Source organism: Notechis scutatus, chromosome 12 (assembly GCF_049901735.1).
Source record: "Notechis scutatus isolate UNSWTSFEM ecotype Mainland chromosome 12, rNotScu1.2, whole genome shotgun sequence".
In the NCBI taxonomy this organism is placed as follows: Eukaryota; Metazoa; Chordata; class Lepidosauria; order Squamata; family Elapidae; genus Notechis; species Notechis scutatus.
Window position 1 is genome coordinate 8,340,012 of NC_142020.1, and position 18,753 is coordinate 8,358,764.

Sequence of the window (18,753 nt, forward strand, 5' to 3'; positions counted from 1 at the left end):
CCTTCCCTCCCTCCCTCCCTCCCTCCCTCCCTCCCTCCCTTCCTTCCTTCCTTCCCTCTCCTCTCCTCTCCTTCCTTCCTCTTCTCCTCCCTTCCTCCTCTCCTCTCCTTCCTTCCTTCCTCTTCTCCTTCCTTCCTTCCTTCTCTCCCTCCCTCCCTCCTTCCTTCTCCCTCCCTCCTCCCTCCCTCCCTCTCTCACATCCTTTTCTCAAGCAAAGAGACAGATTTGCTTAGAAAACTTTGTTCCAATCCTCTTGAATCCTCTTTATTTTCAAATATTTTTCACCCAACCATGGATTTCCTTCTTCATCCCCTTTGGATTACAAAGTCCCACAATCTTTTTCTCTGTGTGCAGTTTCTCCCTGGGATTAAGAATTCATTTTGGTTATTAAGGACAAAAATGTGCTTTCAAAAATGGATTGGTATCCTCTGATTTCTGGATTTCTTCTGTTAATCAATAGGAAGAGACCAAACAGTGAAGTTATATTATTCAATCCATTTTCATTTCACTTTTATTTTCAGACCGCTTATATTAACCCTTCCATTTTCTTTGACTCTTCAACAATCATACGGTTTTGTTCCAGATCTACTTATTCCTCTAGCATGATGCTACAGACCTTTGAATAGTATTAATTAATAAGGCAGGCAATGTAATTACTGTATAAATAAACCCTGAATTATTTCTATGTAATATGGGGGTGAAAGCAATTATAGCTCCAACCATACTGTCTTACAATGGAAGAGTCAACACTGGGTTGAATCCATTAAAATTGAGGCGGTGGTTAATTTGCTGAATCAAAACTAAATAAATCATTGCGTGTTCCCTTTGATTTAGTTGCATGACTATTTTGACAATTCCATAATAACAAATGTCACTGAATTAGTCTTCAGACAGATCAAATGGAAAGATGAGCAACTGAGAGATAAAAATCAATTAGATGTATTCATATGACGATGCTCCTTGTCTTCAAGATTCCCTTGAAGAGTTGATCACCAACTTCTATGACACCTCCAGTTGTTTTCTTCACAGCAGAATAGAAGTGTTTGGCCATAGCTTGCTTGAAGGATGTTTTTTACTTCCTGGTCTAGAAAACAGTGGTAGGTTGCCCTAGGTTAGGGTGTTCAATGTTGACAACTTTAAGACTTGTGGACTTCAACTCCCAGAATTCTGCAGCTAGCTGGGGAATTCTGGGAGCTGCGGTCCATAAGTCTTGAAGTTGCTAAGATGGACACCCCTTGTCCCAGATAGTCCTTCATCCAATATGAAGCAACTTTCTCCCTGTTTTGTTTCTGGACTTCAGAGAAGGTCAACTGGATTCTGCCAAATCCCTGAGAGATATTTTCATATGTTACCCTTCCATCCCATTAAAAAAGAAAGCTCAGGGATTGGAGGAGGGCTATGGAGCTTTCATTTATGGCTCTTATTCTATAGTGCAAACATGTTCTTGGACATGTCTCAATCTGTTTGCCTCCAGATAGGCTGCTAAGAGCTGAGATCAACCAGAAAGCCCAACTCACAAAATTGGACCTTCCAAGCACCATCCTCAGTTCCAAAAGCCTTCTCACATCCATCTCACCATTAAAAAAAAAAAACACCCATCCCTTTTTACAACCCTGTAATCCCTTAATTCGGGGTAGAATCAGAGTGACTGGATGGAGCTCAGCAATTACTGGCCGGATTCCCTTTTTCTCTGATGCCTATATTCACAGCAAATATTTTCTCTTTGCGCTCTGATAGAGAAACATCTGCCTCTACCTAAGATTGAACTCTCAAGCTCACCAAATCTCAATCCTAATTACTACTGATGCCCCAAAACATCACTCATAGTCATGTTTCATGAGTGAGCAACTCAATGCCTCCCCCGCAAAAATATTGGATTATAGTTACAGGCAGCATTGACCAGACCAGCTGGGGAATGCTTGGGAGGGGAGAGGAAGAGGAGGGGGAGGAGGAAGAGGAGGAGGAGGAAGGGGAGCAGGAGGAAGAGGAGGAGAGGGAGGAGGAGAACTGTTGGGGTCCTTGGTGCTCTCTGAGCCTGCTTGTTTTCTTGCAGACGTTTCATTACCCAACTAGGTAACGTCGTCAGTGCTGGTCATAGATTCCCAAGCCCTTGTTGCTTCCTTGAGGGGGGAAAGTACTAGAGGAGACCAACATTTATCTGAATATGCCTTTAGAAATGTCCACATTGAACCAACGAGGGAAAGGAAGGCTGCCAATGGGAAAATAAAGTTTCCCACCCCTCCTTTGGTTCCTTAGAGTCCACACCTCAGTGTCCATCGCCGGTGACCTCGCCAAGATGCTCCCGGCTGGCATTCAGCTCCTCCTGGCCAGATTCAGAAGTCCAATTAGCCAGTAGATCACTAAAATCGGGAGGATTGCCGTTGGGGGTGCCTATGGGACTGAGCGTCGGCTCTTTCCAGAAGGACCGAGGCAGCTTCCTGCTCTGCATGGGGACGACATGTGCAAATTTCCTCTCCAGCCACATCAATTTCTTATTATCCGGAGAGAGATGCCGCTGAAGACACCTACAGAAACCATACTCGAAAAGTTCAGCCAGGGGCCCCAGCTTTTCGTCTTTCCCACGCGGGGACCTCCAGAGCTGCTCAAAAGCCTTGTGGGGGTCAGAGAAATCTTCTTTATCCTCAGCCTCCCCACGCTGAGAAATCCCGATCAGATCTGTGTAGGACGTCGCTCGTCCCGACCGTGGTGAGGAGCAGAGGCTCTCGTGAGCCTTGCAGCTGCTTTCTTCCACCCCTCCCTCCTCTTCCTGCTCTTTGTTCTTCTTGCCAAAATACCTTTGGATGTCGTGGCTGATGCGTTCAGCAAATTGGAGGAGCTGCGTGGTCTTTTTCGTGTTACTGATGCTGGAGCTGGCCTCGGTGGAGGCATCTTTGCGCGAGGAGCTCACAAAGTCTTCTTCCAGTTCCATCTCTTCCCTTCCTTCCTCCCCTGACTCATCTTCCTCTTCCTCTTCGGTGTCTTCTTCTCCAGATAAATACTGGAAACTCATCTCCGGGCCAGCGATGGAGGTCAGAAATGGATGCTGGAATTCTGTGGGTAGCCTGAACTTGCTTAGAGTTTGTATCACTCCAGCTGCCATCTTTTCCCTCTTTGCTGTTCAAAAGAAAGAAAAAGAAAGTCAGTTCGCTTGTAACGTCTCTAAGCTGTCTTGGTGGCGCAGTGGTGAGAGTGCAGTACTGCAGGCTACTTCTGCTGACTGCCGGCTGACTGCCATTTGGGAGTCCGAATCCCACCAGACTCAAGGTTAACTCAGCCTCTTTCATCCTTCCAAGGTGGGTAGAATGAGGACCCAGATTGTTGGGGGCAAGAGGCTGACTCTGTAAACCGCTTAGAGAGGGCTGTAAAGCGGTATATAAGTCTAAGTGCTATTGCCATTCTTGAGATTCAAACAAGGTCAACATGAAATAACAATCCGATTGAACAAACCCTTAAAGAAGTGGGAAGAAAGGCAATATTAAATGGATCCATTGCTTTACTATGAATTGGTAAGATCACACTTGGAATATTGTATCCAGCTTTGGTCGCCACGATAGATGGCGGGACTCTGGTTGAAATGATATAAGATCTCCTGCTTGTGCAGAGGGTTGTGTCAGCTGGTACTCCATTCAAAATCCAAGAAAGAAATACTTAGACTCCATTAATCAGAGAAAAGATATCTTTTACTGGAAATCAAGTGGCAGCAACAAAAGAATTCTGAATCTGAGAAAATGGGCGCGTAAGTCACATATACAAAGTAATGGCAACGTTCCCACCCCCAATAGTTCAATTGGCTCATCCAATTAAAAGTTGTGTATATCATCATGTGGGCATCTCCAGGTGGTGATGAGGCTTCTGTCCGTTGACCTTGACATAGTTTGATAAAGGGTTGCAGCTCTGCATAGCATAGGATAGAAGCCTAAGCAAGAATCTACACCCCCCCCCCCAGCTTATACAGTTCTGGTTTGTAACACCTCCAGCTCACTTCCCATAACCATTCTCCCCTCCTCCCCCCGTTACTTATGACAGCCGAAAGATGCAAAGCAAAGGGAGAAAAATCTTGAAGGCTGACAGGTTGGACTAAAAGACCTCAAAGATCCCTTCCAACTCTCTTATTCTGTTAAAAGCAAGGTTTTCAAACCCAGAATAGACCAAAGACCCAAGTTCTTTCGCAAAAGTTGTTTCATTGGGGGAGAGCAAAATGTAGAGAGAGAGAGACTATTGAATTTATTTGCCACTCTCTTTCATCCTGGGCTGGCTGGGGAATTCTGGGAGTTGACATCCACAGGTCTTAAAGTTGCCCAGGTTGGACACCCCTGCACTATATCGTTCAGGCCACCTAAAAATATTATCCTGCATGCTCCTTGCTGTCTTGTTCAGGCCCCGTGGATAGAAAATGAGCATTGCACAAGGCAGGCTAAACAAGGACCCCTTTACTACTATGATCTGTTCTGTTTCCACCTGATAAGGGCATTTTCAAATGACAATGTCAACAGCTTATAAAGAAAATTTGTATAAGATGTTTTACAGGTGGCACTTTTCCCCGACAAGAATAGCAAGAATGTTCAAGAATAAATCTGAAAAATGCTGGAAATGTCATCAGATACCTGGCTCATATTACCATATGTGGTGGACTTGTGAGGATGCTAGAAAATACTGGACTAAAATTCGCATGTGGTTGGAAAAAATGACAAAGAAACACATAGACTTGAAACCAGAGATCTTTTTATTGGGAATCTTACCTGATACATATAGTAAAGATTTGAAATACCTGATTGTAAATGTATTAGCAGCGGCTAGGATTGTATTTGCTAAAAACTGGAAAAATGAGAAAATACCATTGCAGGAAGAAATTATTAAGAAAATATTGGAATGTGCTGAAATGAGTAGATTGACATTTGAAATTAGAGAACAAGAAGATAAACAATTCTATAAAATTTGGGATCTTTTCTACCAATGGTTAGATAATAAAATACAATAATAGAATATTTAGAATTTAGAATTTTAGAAAATAACGAATATATAAAGATTTATTTCTTTTCTTTTTTGATATTATATTTATAAAATGTTATTAAGATAGATTTGGTATGACTATATGATTTGTTATAAAATAAATTAAGTAAACTATAGTTATCTCGTAAAGCATGAATGAATAAAATCATGGTCAAATGATTGTTTAATAGTGATACTAGGGTATATAATTTCTGATTGACAATATGAGATATTATGTAATGTAATTGTAATTGAGACCATGAAATGGATGCACAAAAAATTGGTAAACCAACCGATACACTGTTCGTATATTTATGGAAGAAAGTTGGATGCTTTTATGTTTTGTCTGTTTTGTTTGTTTTTAAAAACCAATAAAATTGTTTTCAAAAAAAAGAATGCAGAGAACAGCAACTGAGATGATTAGGGGACTGGAGGCCAAAACATATGAAGAATGCTTTCAGGAACTGGGTATGTCCAGTCTAGGGGGGGCACGATAGCAGTGTCCTAATATCTCAGGGGCTGCCCCAAAGAAGAGGGAGTCAAGCTATTCTCCAAAGCACCTGAGGGCAGGACAAGAAGCAATGGGTGGAAACTAATCAAGGAGAGAAGCAACTTAGAACTAAGGAGACATTTCCTGACAGAACTATTAATCAGTGGAACAACTTGTCTCCAGAAGTTATGAATGCTGCAGCACTGGAAGTTTTAAAGAAGGGATTGGATAATCATTTGTCTGAAATGGTATAGGGTTTCCTGCCTAAGCAGGGGGTTGGACTAGAAGACCTCCGAGGTCCCTTCTAACTCTGTTATTCTATTCTATTCTAAGACCAAAGAGGAGACATCTCTCTAGATGCTTAATTAAAGCTCTACCCTTCATTTTGCTCCACTAAATGATCTTTAGCCAAGAAGCCAGAGACTCAGAGGCCAGTCCCCCCCACCCCCCGCCACCAATAATCTCCAGGATGCTTACCTGATTCTCCGCAGGTAATCCCCCTCTGCCTCCTCTGCTAGTTCTCCGCCCATCCACCTGGAGCCAAAGTATTTATAGTGGAGCTGCAAGATTGCAGACTAGCAAATATTTGGAGCCTGCATTGTAATCGTAGACTCCGTAAACAAAGCTTGGGTTTGCTTTAGTGCCTGGCAACCGGAGAACACTGTCGACAAGGAGCCAGCGAGGATGGGCGATAGGGACTCACCTTAATGGTGGATTTCCTGGGCAATTTTCAAGTGTTATGGCCACTGAGTTCCTGCCGCCCTCTGCAGCTCCAGCTGCCCAACCGCCTGGCGCCCATTGACCCTTATCTCCCACATTGATTTGGAGCCCAAATTGATCCTGGTCAAATAGGCGTAAAATTAAATTTCATGGTCTTTTGACTCCAGGAGTAGAAATCATCTCCAGAAGAAAAGTAATGCTTATCTAACAATTTGTGAGCAAACAAGAGGTGCTGCCGTTTCTCCTCCTCCTCCTCCTCCTCCTCGTTGGAAAAGTCTTTTCTAGGGAAATGCAACCTTTTAAAGATATCCCCAAAGGTGCTTTTTTTTCAGGGGGCAACTGGACGGTCTTCATTTTTTTCATTTTTCTTTTCGTTTCGCTTCCCAGGATGCCAATGACCAGCTGTCTGCAAGGAATATAAACCCTTCCATTCCCTACTATGATCCTGTCCAGGGCTGGGCTTCAAAAGTTTTAGCAAGGGGTTATCTGCCTGGTTGCTGGGTGGGCGTGGCCATGGTGGGCGTGGCCTAGTTGGCCTCCTGCACCATGAGGGGGGGTTGTTTTTTGTCCCTCCCCGGGCTCCGGAGGCTTTCCTGGAGCCTCCAGGAGGGCAAAAATGGCCACCCCCAGGCTTCCCCCTGGAAGCCCCAAATTTCTGGCCTTCCCAAACTTCCAGGAAGTCCGTTTTTCACCCTCCCCAAGCCTCCATGCGCGACCTGCACTTACCTGCATCCAAAATAGGCCACCTGGGGACTCCTGGGAGGGGAGGGGAAGGGGTGGGTGAGGCCAGCCAGGGATTTGGGGGGGGGGTCTCCAAACTGCACAGAATCTTAGCATAGGGGCTGTCCCGACCCCCAGCAGCCCATCCCTGGTTCTGCCAGAGCTGAAGAAGCTTTTTGGATGAGAAGTGAAATGTCTTCAAAAGCAAATTTTTTAAAAAAACCAGAAAGTCCAGTTGCCTCCTGAAAAAAAAAAAAAAAAAGCACACCTTTGGGACAACCATGACCTGGATGGCTGAGAATCTCTACACACCTTTAGGATACATAAGAGGGTTAGAAGCAGGGGTGGGATTCAATTTTTTTTTACTACCGGTTCTGTGGGCGTGGCTTGGTGAGCATGGCAGAAAAAGGTTACTGCAAAATCCCCATTCCCTCCTCACTCCACTAACCTGCTTTCCAGCTCTGTTCTCCTGTGCAGGGCAACCAAAGAAGACCCAGCCGATCAGCTGGGACTTGGGAGGCGGAGAATAGATGGGGCGGGGCCAATCAGAGGTGATATTTGCAGGTTCTCTGAACTACTCAAACTTTCCGCTACCAGTTCTCCAGAACCGGTTGAATACCACCTCTGGTTGGAAGGCCAAGCTGCTTGAGTAGAAATATTAGGGTGCCCTTCATTTTAGACTTTTTAAAAAACTTGGGGGGTCTTTATTAAATAGATGTCAACTAAAAAGAGACTCCTTTGGTCTTTTTAGCTGCCAGAAAAAGGGAGTGGGGGGGAAAACAAGGCATTCTTGAAATGCCTAGATAATCACCTCGGCAGCCCAAAATTGTCGGAGCATAAGAAGGTTGGGGAGCATGATGGAGACGGATGTGTCCCATTGGAGAAGTCACATCCAGGGGGGTGGGGGAAAGAACAGGGTCAAGACCAGGGTCATGATGTGATTTAGTATCGGCTGCACCCAGCCACGCGCCAACACGCCAATTTCTAATAAACCAATTTACTTTTTCTGAGATGCGGCTAGAGACTTTCGCTTTGAAATGAGGGTGGATTTGTTGGTGCTCTGACAATAGACCTCAAAGGAACAATAATAACAAAACATTAGAAAAGGAAAGAACGAGGGAGAGACACGGAGAATATTCAGTCTATGAGGAATTCTCACATACTGTCGGCATATGAACTTTTGGGACAACAAGCACCTATTGACCAAAATGTGGTTAAAAAAAGGCAAGATGGCGGCCACGGGAACAATCAAAGCTCTTCCTGGTTTTTATGTACAGGTAATTCTCCGCTTACCACAGTTTGTTTAGTGACTGTCCAAAGTAACAACGGCATTGAAAAATGTAACTTACGACCGTCTTTCACGCTTACGACTGTTGCGGCATCCCAATTTAATGTGTCACATGATCAAAATTCAGATGCTTGGCAACTGACTCATATTTATAACGGTTGCAGAGTCCCGAGATCCCACGATCCCTTTTTGTGACCTTCTGACAAGCAAAGTCAATGGGGAAAGCCAGATTCACTTAACAACCGGGTTACTAATGTAACCAGTGGTTCCCTTAACTCTTGTGGCAAGGAAGGTCGTAAAATAGGGCAAAATTCACTTAACGACTGTCTTGCTTAGCAGGACAACTTTGGGGCTCCATTGTGGTCATATGTCAAGGACTAGCTGTATGATATGGCTACCAAATTGCTTTTCTTTTTTCCACCCAGGATACGGCCAATATCCCTGCAAGACAGTTTCCTTAAAGAATTATAATTCCTTACAATAATATCGGTTTTGGAATTTCAGAAAAGCAGGTGTTTATTTGTTTTTCTGTTAACTTATCAAAACAAGATAAAACAATTTTATCTATCATCTTATCATCTATCTTATCTCATCTTCTCTTATCATCTTCTCTTCTCATTTTATCTTATTATCTATTTTATTTTTGCATTTTCACCATTTTAGCCCAGTTTTTCTCAGGGAGTAAAGGCAGTCCAGTAGAGGCTTCACACATGCACGCTAAAAAAAACCTGTAAGGTAAGATGACCTTACATTTTGTCCATTTGTCTGAAGTGGTATAGAGTTTTCTGCCTAAGCAGGGGGTTGGACTAGAAGACCTCCAAGGTCCCTTCCTTCTATTCTATTCTATTCTATTCTATTCTATTCTATTCTATTCTATTCTATTCTATTCTATTCTACTCCATATTTTGTATTGTATTGTATTGTATTGCATTGCATTGCATTGCATTGCATTGCATTGCATTCATTGTACTTACTCTACTCTACTCTACTCTACTCTACTCTATTCCACTCCATATTTTCTATTCTATTCTATTCTATTCTATTCTATTCTATTCTATTCTATTCTATTCTATTCTATTCTATTCTATTCTATTCTATTCTATTCTGAGATTTACTGGCTGGTTCAAAGACACTCATGTTCTCCAGGGCTAAAAAGGAATTGAATGAGAGTTCTCCAAGCCCTCTGACAGTTTTCCCATTTGCAACATCCTTGTAAAGCAAAAAAGCTTTACTCTGTTTATTTATTTACATGTTTGTTCATTTCCCGACTTTATCTGCAAATAACTCAAGGCTGGGAACACACTCAGCATTCCTTCCTCCTCTTATTTCCCCCACAACAACAACCTTGTGAGGTGGGTTGGACTGAGAGACAGCAGGACTGGCCCAAAGTAACCCAGCTGGCTCTTATGGCTAAGGCAGGACTTGAGCTCACAGCCTTTTGCTTCCTGGCCTGATAGCTTGATTGCTCACATCCTGAAAGCATTAGAAACCAGAACAGATAAATCTTTCTTTAAAGGACTATAATAGGCAGCTTTAAAAACCCAGATTTTGCAGAATTTGCAAAAATGGATATTTTAGTAGATGTTTTCCAAACGCACAGCCTTAACAACTTTTGCAACAAGACATTTTTTTTCCTTATACAGGTAGTCCTGAACTTACAACAGTTCATTTAGTGACCAAAGCCACAAAAAAGGAACGTGACCATTTTGCGCACTCACAACCATTGTCCCCAGGGTCCTGCGATCCAAATTCAGACGAGCAGTAAATGACTCATATTTAAGGCGGTTGCTGTGTCCCAGAGCATCTTGTGATCCTCTTTTAGGACAAAGTCAATTGGAAAACCAGTTTCATTTAACCGCCGTGTTCCTAAATTAGCAATTGTAATTAGTCACTTAACAATGGTGGCAAGAAAAGACATAAAAACGAGCAAAACTCACAAATGCTTCACTTAGCCACCTACATTTTGGGATGGACTGTGGTCGTATCAGTAAGTCAAGGACTACCTGTGCATTGTTTCCAAGCATCTCTAATTCTCTAATTTAAAAAAAAAAAGAAAGAACATCTATCTGATTGGTAAGGGTGGACACTAATTTGGTGGCACGTAATCTGTCCATTCCTCAAGATAAAGGCTCAGCTTAGAATTTAGGCTTAGAATAACGTTATTGTCACTTTGAATGTGCACTAATCGGCGTTTGATAAAATGAAATTTCATTGCATGCAGCTTTCAAAGTGTCAACACCTCCAATATATACTACATTGGCTGCATACCCGTACTTTGCTATGCAACTATGTGGTCGGGTTTAGCTTTTGGGGAGGAAAATAAGGGGAAAAAATTCTGCCTCTGCCTACCAGCATCCATCTGTATTCATCTGTCTAGTGTCCTGTCAGTGTGTGAGAGAGAGTTGAGGGCTGTTTGGAAACAGAACCAGTATTTGCTGTGTGAGCAAGAAGGAGACAGCAAGGAGCCTGGGCGTGGCTTAGTTCAACTGTTCTGTACTAAAGCTACTTGGTGCTGTAAAACTGAACCTCCTCTCCTCTGCTTGTGTTTTGCATTTGAAACAGATTTCTTTTCAGGTGGGGAGGCAGAGTAGAACTCCTTAGTATCAGAGCATGTTAATATAGGAATTACTAATGCTGTGATGGTCATTTCGAAAAATCCTTTCTTAGCAAGCACCTAGAAGCCAAGAGGAACATACATGCCAAATTTCAAGTTTGTAGGCTTTACGGTTCTGGAGATTTTGTGATGATGCATGAGTGGTATTTCGCTTTTAGATAGATAGATAGATAGATAGATAGATAGATAGATAGATAGATAGATAGATAGATAGATAGATAGATAGTAGATAGATAGAAACAAAAATAAATAAATAAATTCAAAATTATGCATATAAAACACAAGTTTATGCATATAAGATACAAAATTATGCAGCTCCTTGAGAAGTCCATAATGCTGGGGAAAGGAGAAGGAGAACCAGCAGCAAAGGAGAAAGGATCCAGTGACAGTGGTGATGGCTATACAGTTAGAAATTCTGAAGGACCAGAAGGCAGATCATCCTGGAGAAGATCTGGTTGGTGACTTAGAGCTGACACTGATTTCATAGCATCTGAGGTGTGACGGCTCAGCGGATAAACACCCTGAGTTTGTCAGCTGGAAAGCTGACAGCCGGGGTTTGAGACCCAAGCGCCGTGTGATGGGTGAGTTCCCGTTACTTGCTCCTACCAGCTTGAAAGCATGCAAATCGTTGCAGAATACCTTATGCCACCAGACTCGAAATTCTAGACCTAGAAAACCTAGAACTATGCCGCCTTCGGTCTGATCTAAGTAAAGTATATAAAATCATACATTGCAATGTCCTACCTGTCAATGAATACTTCAGCTTCAACCATAACAACACAAGAGCACACAATAGATACAAACTCAAGGTAAACCGCACCAAACTTGATTGCAGGAAATACGTCTTCAGCAACAGAGTGGTCAATGTCGGGAATACTCTATCTGACTCTGTGGTTTCTTCCCCAAACCCCAAAAACTTTAACCTTAGACTGTCTACTATTGACCTCACCCTTTTCCTAAGAGGTCTGTAGGGGGCATGCATAAGCGCACCAACGTGCCTACCCTCCCTGTCCTATTGTTTCTTTTGTTTCTTTTATTTATTTTTTCTTATATGTATCCATGTATTCATAACGATGTTTTTACTTATACCTATTATCTTGTAAGCAATTGACAAATAAATAAATAAATAAATAAAATACGAGTAGATAAATAGATACCCTTTGGGGTAAAAGGGTTCCATGCATCTCAACATATAGTCCTGCTGACCACCTGACCACAGAAATGCTTTCAAACAATGCTTGGCTAGCAGAAACAAGCACTGGCCCCTAGAGTCGGACAAAACTGGACAGGGGAAAACTTGATAGCAGCTAATCAGTCATAATCAGTTATAAACAAGGATTATCCTGATCTCAGTAGGTTGCACTCTATGTTTTGGAGAAGAATGGAAGTCACGGAAAGGGAATCTCTGATAATGAAGAAGTGATCCAAATTCAGATGCTTGGCAACTGGCATGTACTTATGATGGTTGCAGCGTCCCGGGATCACCCTTTTGCGACTTTCTGACAAGCAAAGTCAATGGGGAAGTCAGAATTGCTTGAGAACCCTGTTACCAACTTAACAACTTGCAGTGATTCATTTCACAACTTTGGCAAAGAGAAGCCGTAGAATGGGGCAAAATTCACATAACAGCTGTCTCGCTCAGCCAGAGAAGTGCGGTCGTTAAGTCGGAGTACTGCCTGTATCTTTTTTTTTTAAAAAAAATAGACAATCTACCCCACTAGATTGCAGAAGGGATCCTCAGATTCCTGATCTACCCCGTGCCTTGAAAGATCAGCCTTGCTGGTTTGTGCACCACGGAACCAGAAGCAGCCTTGGTGACGTCACGGGAGCATATTGGAAGAGCAACGACTGCCTTATCAGCTGCTGCTCGGATCTGTTTGTCGAGTCTGCAAATATAGCTGCGGGAGAGGCAGGAGGGCTGCCAGAGGCAATGTTTGGAGAAGGCAAAGTACTCCCACATGGGGCTGGGTTTTTGCACGTCATTTGTTCAAAGGGCACCGGCGAAAGAAACCCGGACGCACCTCTTAAAAGAGTGAGGGGACCAGACCTTCTGTCCCTTTTGCGCAAAGCAGTGGGTTTGAAAAAACGGGCTCCTTTTTGCCAGTCTTGTGGGGCAGCAACCTTCTAGAGCATTGGTCGGCCTCCAAACTTTCTCCAGCTTAGTGGATGTGATGGGCAGGCACTTGTGCTCGTGTGCGAAGCTCCACTTGGGTGAATGGTGGGCGCTCCAGTGGAGGACGCTTGTGTGCTCACACACGCTACCCCATTTTTCCCACAGCCCGGTTTTGGAACAGGTTGCAACCCGTGGGTTGGGGACCCCACAGTGGTGGGCTGCCACTGGTTTAGCAACCGGTTCTGTGAGCGCACGCAGCGTTCAAAATACAGCAATTTGAAGCTCAAATGGTTACTTTCTAGGGCAGCCCCGGTAAGTAGAACAGCTGAGGCACGGAAAACAGCTGTGCTGTGCAAAACTGAGCCAGAGAGAAGGAAATGAAGGACAGGATAGGGCAGGATTGGGTGGGTGGCAGAGGTGGTATTCAGCAGGTTCTAACCAGTTCTGGAGAACCGGTAGCGGAAATTTTGAGTAGTTTGAAGAACTGGTAGCAGAAATTTTGAGTAGTTCAGAATACCACTTCTGACTGGCCCTGCCCCCATCTATTCTCTGCCTCCTGGTCGGCTGGATCATCTTTTGTTACCCTGCCCAGGAGAACGGAGCTGGAAAGCAGGTTAGTGGGGTGGGAGAGAATGGGGATTTTACAGTAGCCTTCCCCTGCCACGTCCACCAAGCCACGCCCCACCAAGCCACACCACACCACAACCACCAAGCCATGCCTACAGAAACGGTAGTAAAAAAAATTGAATCTCACCACTGGTGGGTGGGGCCAGCTGATGGTCAGAACTACCAGTTCGCTTGAACCAGTCCGAACCAGCAGCATCCCACCACTGGGACCCCTGTTCTGGAGGGGGGGAATCTGGGGCTGCCAACATCAAACCCTTGAGCATTTCCAAAAGTTGGAAATAAAGCATTGAGAAGGAAGAAAGAGACCACCTCAGAGGGACAGTAGTTAGCCTAGAAGAACTGGATTTGGGTCCAGTTATCTCCCAACACCTCTTGGTTTTGCTCTTGTTTGGCAAGGGTTGATGAAAGTTGATGAATTCATATCCATCTATATTTATTTATATATTAAGTTGAAATTGAATAATGAAAGAAATGTGTCATAGTAAGGGAATTGTAAAGTCTATATATAAAAAGAGGATAAGGAAATGTAAAAGATGTCTTGGCGTTGATATAATGATGTATAAAGCTTTATTTTATGTTTTTAAATCTTGAAAACTAAATAAAATTTGCTAAAGCTAAAAGAAACAAAGAAAGTTGATATCCAAAAGTTCAGATATAAAAAAAATTCTTATTTTTTCTCCCAACGATCAGCTGTTCCGACGATCAGCTGTTCCGATAATCGCTGTTTTTCTGCTTCACCCAGGAGGATTTCCTGAGGCCCAGGAGGCCAAAAAATGGAGCACAGAGGGGATGCTGTGTGGGCCTCGCAGTGCTCCGTTTTATTCCTTCCTGGGCCTCAGGGAAGCCATCTGGGAGCAGAAGCCTTCTGGCCCAGGAGGACAAAAAATTATGGAGCATGGTCAGGGGTGGGATTCAAATTTTTTAACAACCAGTTCTATGGGCGTGGCTTGGTGGTCATGTGATTGGGAGGACATGGTTTGGTGGTCATGGTATTGGCTGGGTGTGGCCAGCTCAATATCACTCACATCGAGGCACGCATCTCCTCGCCTGGCCTCTCATGACTGTGGGGATGCTGCAACAGTCATAAGTGTGAAAAATGGTCATAAGTCACTTTTTTCAGTGCCATTGTAACTTTGAATGGTCACTCCACACAAGCAAGTACCAGCAAAGGAGGGGAAAAAAACTCCAGAGAAGTTCCTGAGACAGGAAGTCTAGTCCTGACAAGAACGTAATAAAGGTTAACGGAGAGGCAGTTTCTGTAAGCAACACCAGAATGTTTCCTTCCTGCCTTCCTTACAGGATTAGGCCAGTAATTTATTCTAACAACTGGTTCTCTGAACTGCTTAGAATGTTAACAACCGGTTCTAGCGAATAGGTGCGAATCAGTAGAATCCCACCCCTGAGAATGGGGGGAGGGGGGGTTGCTGCACACACACACACAAAAAGCCACGCCCACCCAATAACATGGCCACGTCTACCAAGCCACTCTCACCTAGCCATGTCCACAGAACCGGTAGTAAAAATATATGGCAGACGAAAAGTACAGGCAGTCCTTGACTTACGACAATTGAGCCCCAAATTTCTGTTGGTGAGTTTTGCTCCATTTTACAACTTTCTTGACACCGCTGTGAAGTGAACCACTCCAGTGGTTGAGTTGGAAACACTTCTTAAGTGAATCTGGTTGACTTTGCTGGTCGGAAGGTTACAAAAAATTTTCACATGACCACCCCCACCCCCAAGACAATCGTCACAAATATGAGTCAGTTGCCAAGCACCTGAATTTTGATCCCATGAGCATAAAGATGCTACAACGGTTGTAAGTGTGAACAATGGTCATAAGTCACTTTTTTCAGACTTGTTGTAACTGTGAATGGTCACGTAAGTCAAGGACTACCTGTACTTAAAATGACAGGGCCTGGAGCATCTCTCTCTCCATCCTATGACACAAAGAACAGCAAACCATGTCCGAAAATCTTGCCCTGGGCAGGGGCCAGGAGTCAACACTGATACAGTTGTTGCTGTTGTTCAGTTGCCAAGTTGTGTCTGACTTTTCATGACTCCATGGACCTAGCACGCCAGGCCTCCCTATCCTCCACTGCCTGCCCAAGCCCATGTATTCATTGCATCAGTGACATTATCTAACTCTCTCATCCTCTGCCTTCCATCTTTCCCAACGTCAGGGTCTTCTCCCAAGGAGTCCTCCATTCTCATTACGTCGTCAAAGTATCTTTTTTTTAATGTATACATTTTCCTTTAACATATATAAGTGTTTAGTAGTCAGTGTATTGTCTGGGTCCATTTACAAATATATAGTAATAGCAGTAGTAGCATCCTTTACTCGGTGGGATTCAACTTTTTTTTTTTACTACTGGTTCTATGGGCGTGGCTTGGTGGGCATGGCAGGGGAAGGATACTGCAAAATCCCCCTTCCCTCCCCACCCCACTAACCTGCTTTACAGCTCCGTTCTCCTGTGCAGGGCAACCAAAGAAGACCCAGCCAATCAGCTGGGACTTGGGAGGTGGAGAATAGATGGGGGCGGGGCCAGTCAGAGGTAGGATTTGCTGGCTGAATATCATCTCTGCCTTTCCTTAAAAATAGTGACGTTCTTCCGATTTCTAATTTCTGCCTTTGTTATCTAACGATTGGTAAAAGAAGTCCCAAGTTAAAAAGTATTTCATCTTGTCTACTTTGTCTTCTTTGCTATAGTCAAAGTACTTAAACTCCAGTGTCTATCCTCCAAAGGACAGTCAGGATTGAATTCCTTTAGGATCGGCTGATTGCTGTCCAAGGGACTCCAACACCACAATTTGAAAGCATCCATTCTTCGCCCCTCATTCTGTGCCCCAATAGGGCAGCCTCAAATAAGTAAATAAAATTTTAAAAATGGACAACACGTTTCATCCTCCGTTACCCATCTCAGAGTTGCATGCACTTGTTACGGCCTTGGGTTTGTTTGTTTTTAACAACACCGGTGAATACAAGCATGTAGAAAGCTACAACCTAATGGGCAGAAAATAGCTAAGTGCTTGTGAGGTTAATGGCCGTGTAATATTGGAGCTCGTTTGGAGTGCTAACATATTGGAGCTATTGATTTTTCTACGGAGGCTGAGAAGAAGAGGCCGAGTTCACATTTAGGGTGCTAGTAGAAGTCCCTCATTCCACCCACTCCTGGTTGCTATTTTTGGGTGCCTGAGATAAAGCCATGCAAAAGATGGCTTAAAAGATGGACAATCAAATCAAAGGAGAAAGTCAGCTACCTGGACAGGAAGATACACAAGTCGTTCAGGTTACCCTGTGAGGTACAGATACAGATTAACAGAGTTGGAAGGGACCTTGTAGGTCATCTAGTCCAATCCCTTGCCCAAGCAGGAGACCCTACACCATTTCTGACAGATGGCAGTCCAGTCTCTTCTTGAAAGCCTCCAGTGATGAAGCTCCCACAACTTCCAAAGGCAACTTCTGTTCCATTGGTTGATTGCTCTTACTGTCAGAACATTTCTCCTTGTTTCCAGGTTGAATCTCTCCTTGTTCAGTTGTCTGGCCTTCAGGGGCTTTGGAAAATAGCTTGACCCCACTCCTTTGGGGCAGCCCCTCAAATACTGGAATACTTCTATCATTTCTCCCCTGGTGCTTCTTTTCATCAAACTAGATTACCCAATTCCTACAAATGTTCTTCATGTTTTATCCTCCAGCCCCCTAATCATCCTGGTTGCTCTTCTCTGCAATCTTTCTAGAGTCTCAACATCTTTTGCGACATCATTCAAGCCACCATACTCTCTAGCACAATTACATGCTTAAGTCACATAACTGCATGGACCGAGATAGAAAAATATATAGTTTGTTAAAACTATAGCTGGATCTAAATTTGTGACTCCATTTCCTACATTCAAAAATTAGTGGCCAAAGATCTCCTTCCATAAATCTGGGTTAGGAATTTGAGACTCTCTCATCCATTTCAAGATTTCACAATTTCAGCCTCTTGACCACCAATGGCAGCTTCCATCATCCCCAGCCAGTTGGGCCCATAGTTCCAGGTTTATCTTAGTTAAAGAGGTGCTGATTTGGGGAGCTCTGGGTTAGAGAAGGCTATCTTAGATTTTTGTAAACCGAGAATGATTTTCCACAACCCCCAGCAGGGACTTTGGATAGTTTGCAGAAAGTTTATGCTGTAATAAGTGTAATTTGTCCTCACTGATGGCTAAATGAGGCTTGGCGCTTCGTAAATGCTTAGTGACCTCTGCTGTCTAAGATCAGAGCTACACATTGTAAGATACGGGTTTAGGAGATCCTATCACGAGTCCAGCAAGCAGAAATTTACCGGCAGTCCCCGACTTACGATCACAATTGAGCCCCAAATTTTGGATTGCTAAGTGAGACATTTGCTAAGTGAGTTTTGCTAAGGTGACCAACATTTTTACAATGAGGAGGACACAAATAAATTGAAGAAAAAAAACACAGCCACTTGCGCATGGTGCACTCTTGCGCGTGGCACATTCTCTCCCAACAATTCTTCTGTGTGGAGCGCATGCATCTCGCATCTCGCCGCACTGTACCAAGCCTTGATGAATCGTCATGTCAAATACAAAAACGTCACATCACACACAACAGATCGGATCGGCATCGATCAAATATGGAGATTTACAGATTAGTCTTCAAATATCAAAAAGGAGGACATGTAGGAGGACACGTTTCGAGAGAGGACAGAACTTACAAAAGGACGACTGTCCTTCCTAAAGGAGGACGGTTGGTCACCTCAGTTTTGCCCCATTTTACAACCTTTCTTGCCAGAGTTGTTAAGTGAATTGCTAGTTTGTTAAGTTTAGTAACACGGTTGCTAAATGAATCTGGCTTCCGCATTCATTTTGCTTGTCAGAAGGTTGCAAAAGGCCCTCACCCCAAGACATTGCAACCGTCATAAATGTGAGTCACTTGCCAACATCTGAATTTTGATCGTGTGATCATGGGGATGCTGCAATGGTCGTAAGTTTGAGAAATGGTCATAAGTCGCTTTTTTCAGTGCCGTTGTAACTTCAAACAGTCACAAAATGAAATGTTCTGTAGTCAAGAACTACTTGTATTAGTGCAACTCACCACCTTGGGTGGGCTGCCATTTCCTTTTTTTTAATCTTTTCTTATCTTTTTACGCTTCTTCCAGCAAATATTACACCTGTTGCATGAAATCAACCAAGAA

At 43.5% G+C, this 18,753-nt stretch overlaps 2 protein-coding genes across 4 annotated transcripts in view; one reads left to right on the forward strand and one right to left on the reverse strand.

Annotated features, from left to right (window-relative positions):
• Nucleotides 1-18,753, forward strand: part of ANTKMT (adenine nucleotide translocase lysine methyltransferase) — a 144,937-nt gene that overhangs the window by 37,300 nt on the left and 88,884 nt on the right. Inside the window, exon 7 of one of the 2 annotated variants that reach the window (XR_015750869.1) lies at nt 3,294-3,312. The exons of the other annotated variant lie outside the window; for it this stretch is intronic. The gene's annotated coding sequence lies outside the window, so the exon portion shown is untranslated. Of the gene's footprint in view, nt 1-3,293; nt 3,313-18,753 lie in introns of those variants that run through there. 2 annotated transcript variants of the gene reach the window in all.
• Nucleotides 494-13,285, reverse strand: PERCC1 (proline and glutamate rich with coiled coil 1). Of its 2 annotated transcripts, none has more exons than XM_087973211.1 (2): nt 5,957-6,057; nt 494-3,114 (listed from the first exon to the last, which is right to left on the reverse strand). In XM_087973211.1, exon 2 carries the CDS (start codon nt 3,098-3,100, stop codon nt 2,267-2,269), a length of 834 nt encoding a protein of 277 aa, XP_087829337.1. In that variant the 5' UTR covers nt 3,101-3,114; nt 5,957-6,057; the 3' UTR covers nt 494-2,266. The 2 variants fall into 2 exon arrangements, with proteins under 2 accessions (XP_087829337.1, XP_087829338.1); XM_087973212.1 differs by lacking the exon at nt 5,957-6,057 and adding an exon at nt 13,230-13,285 and having other exon boundaries at nt 931-3,114.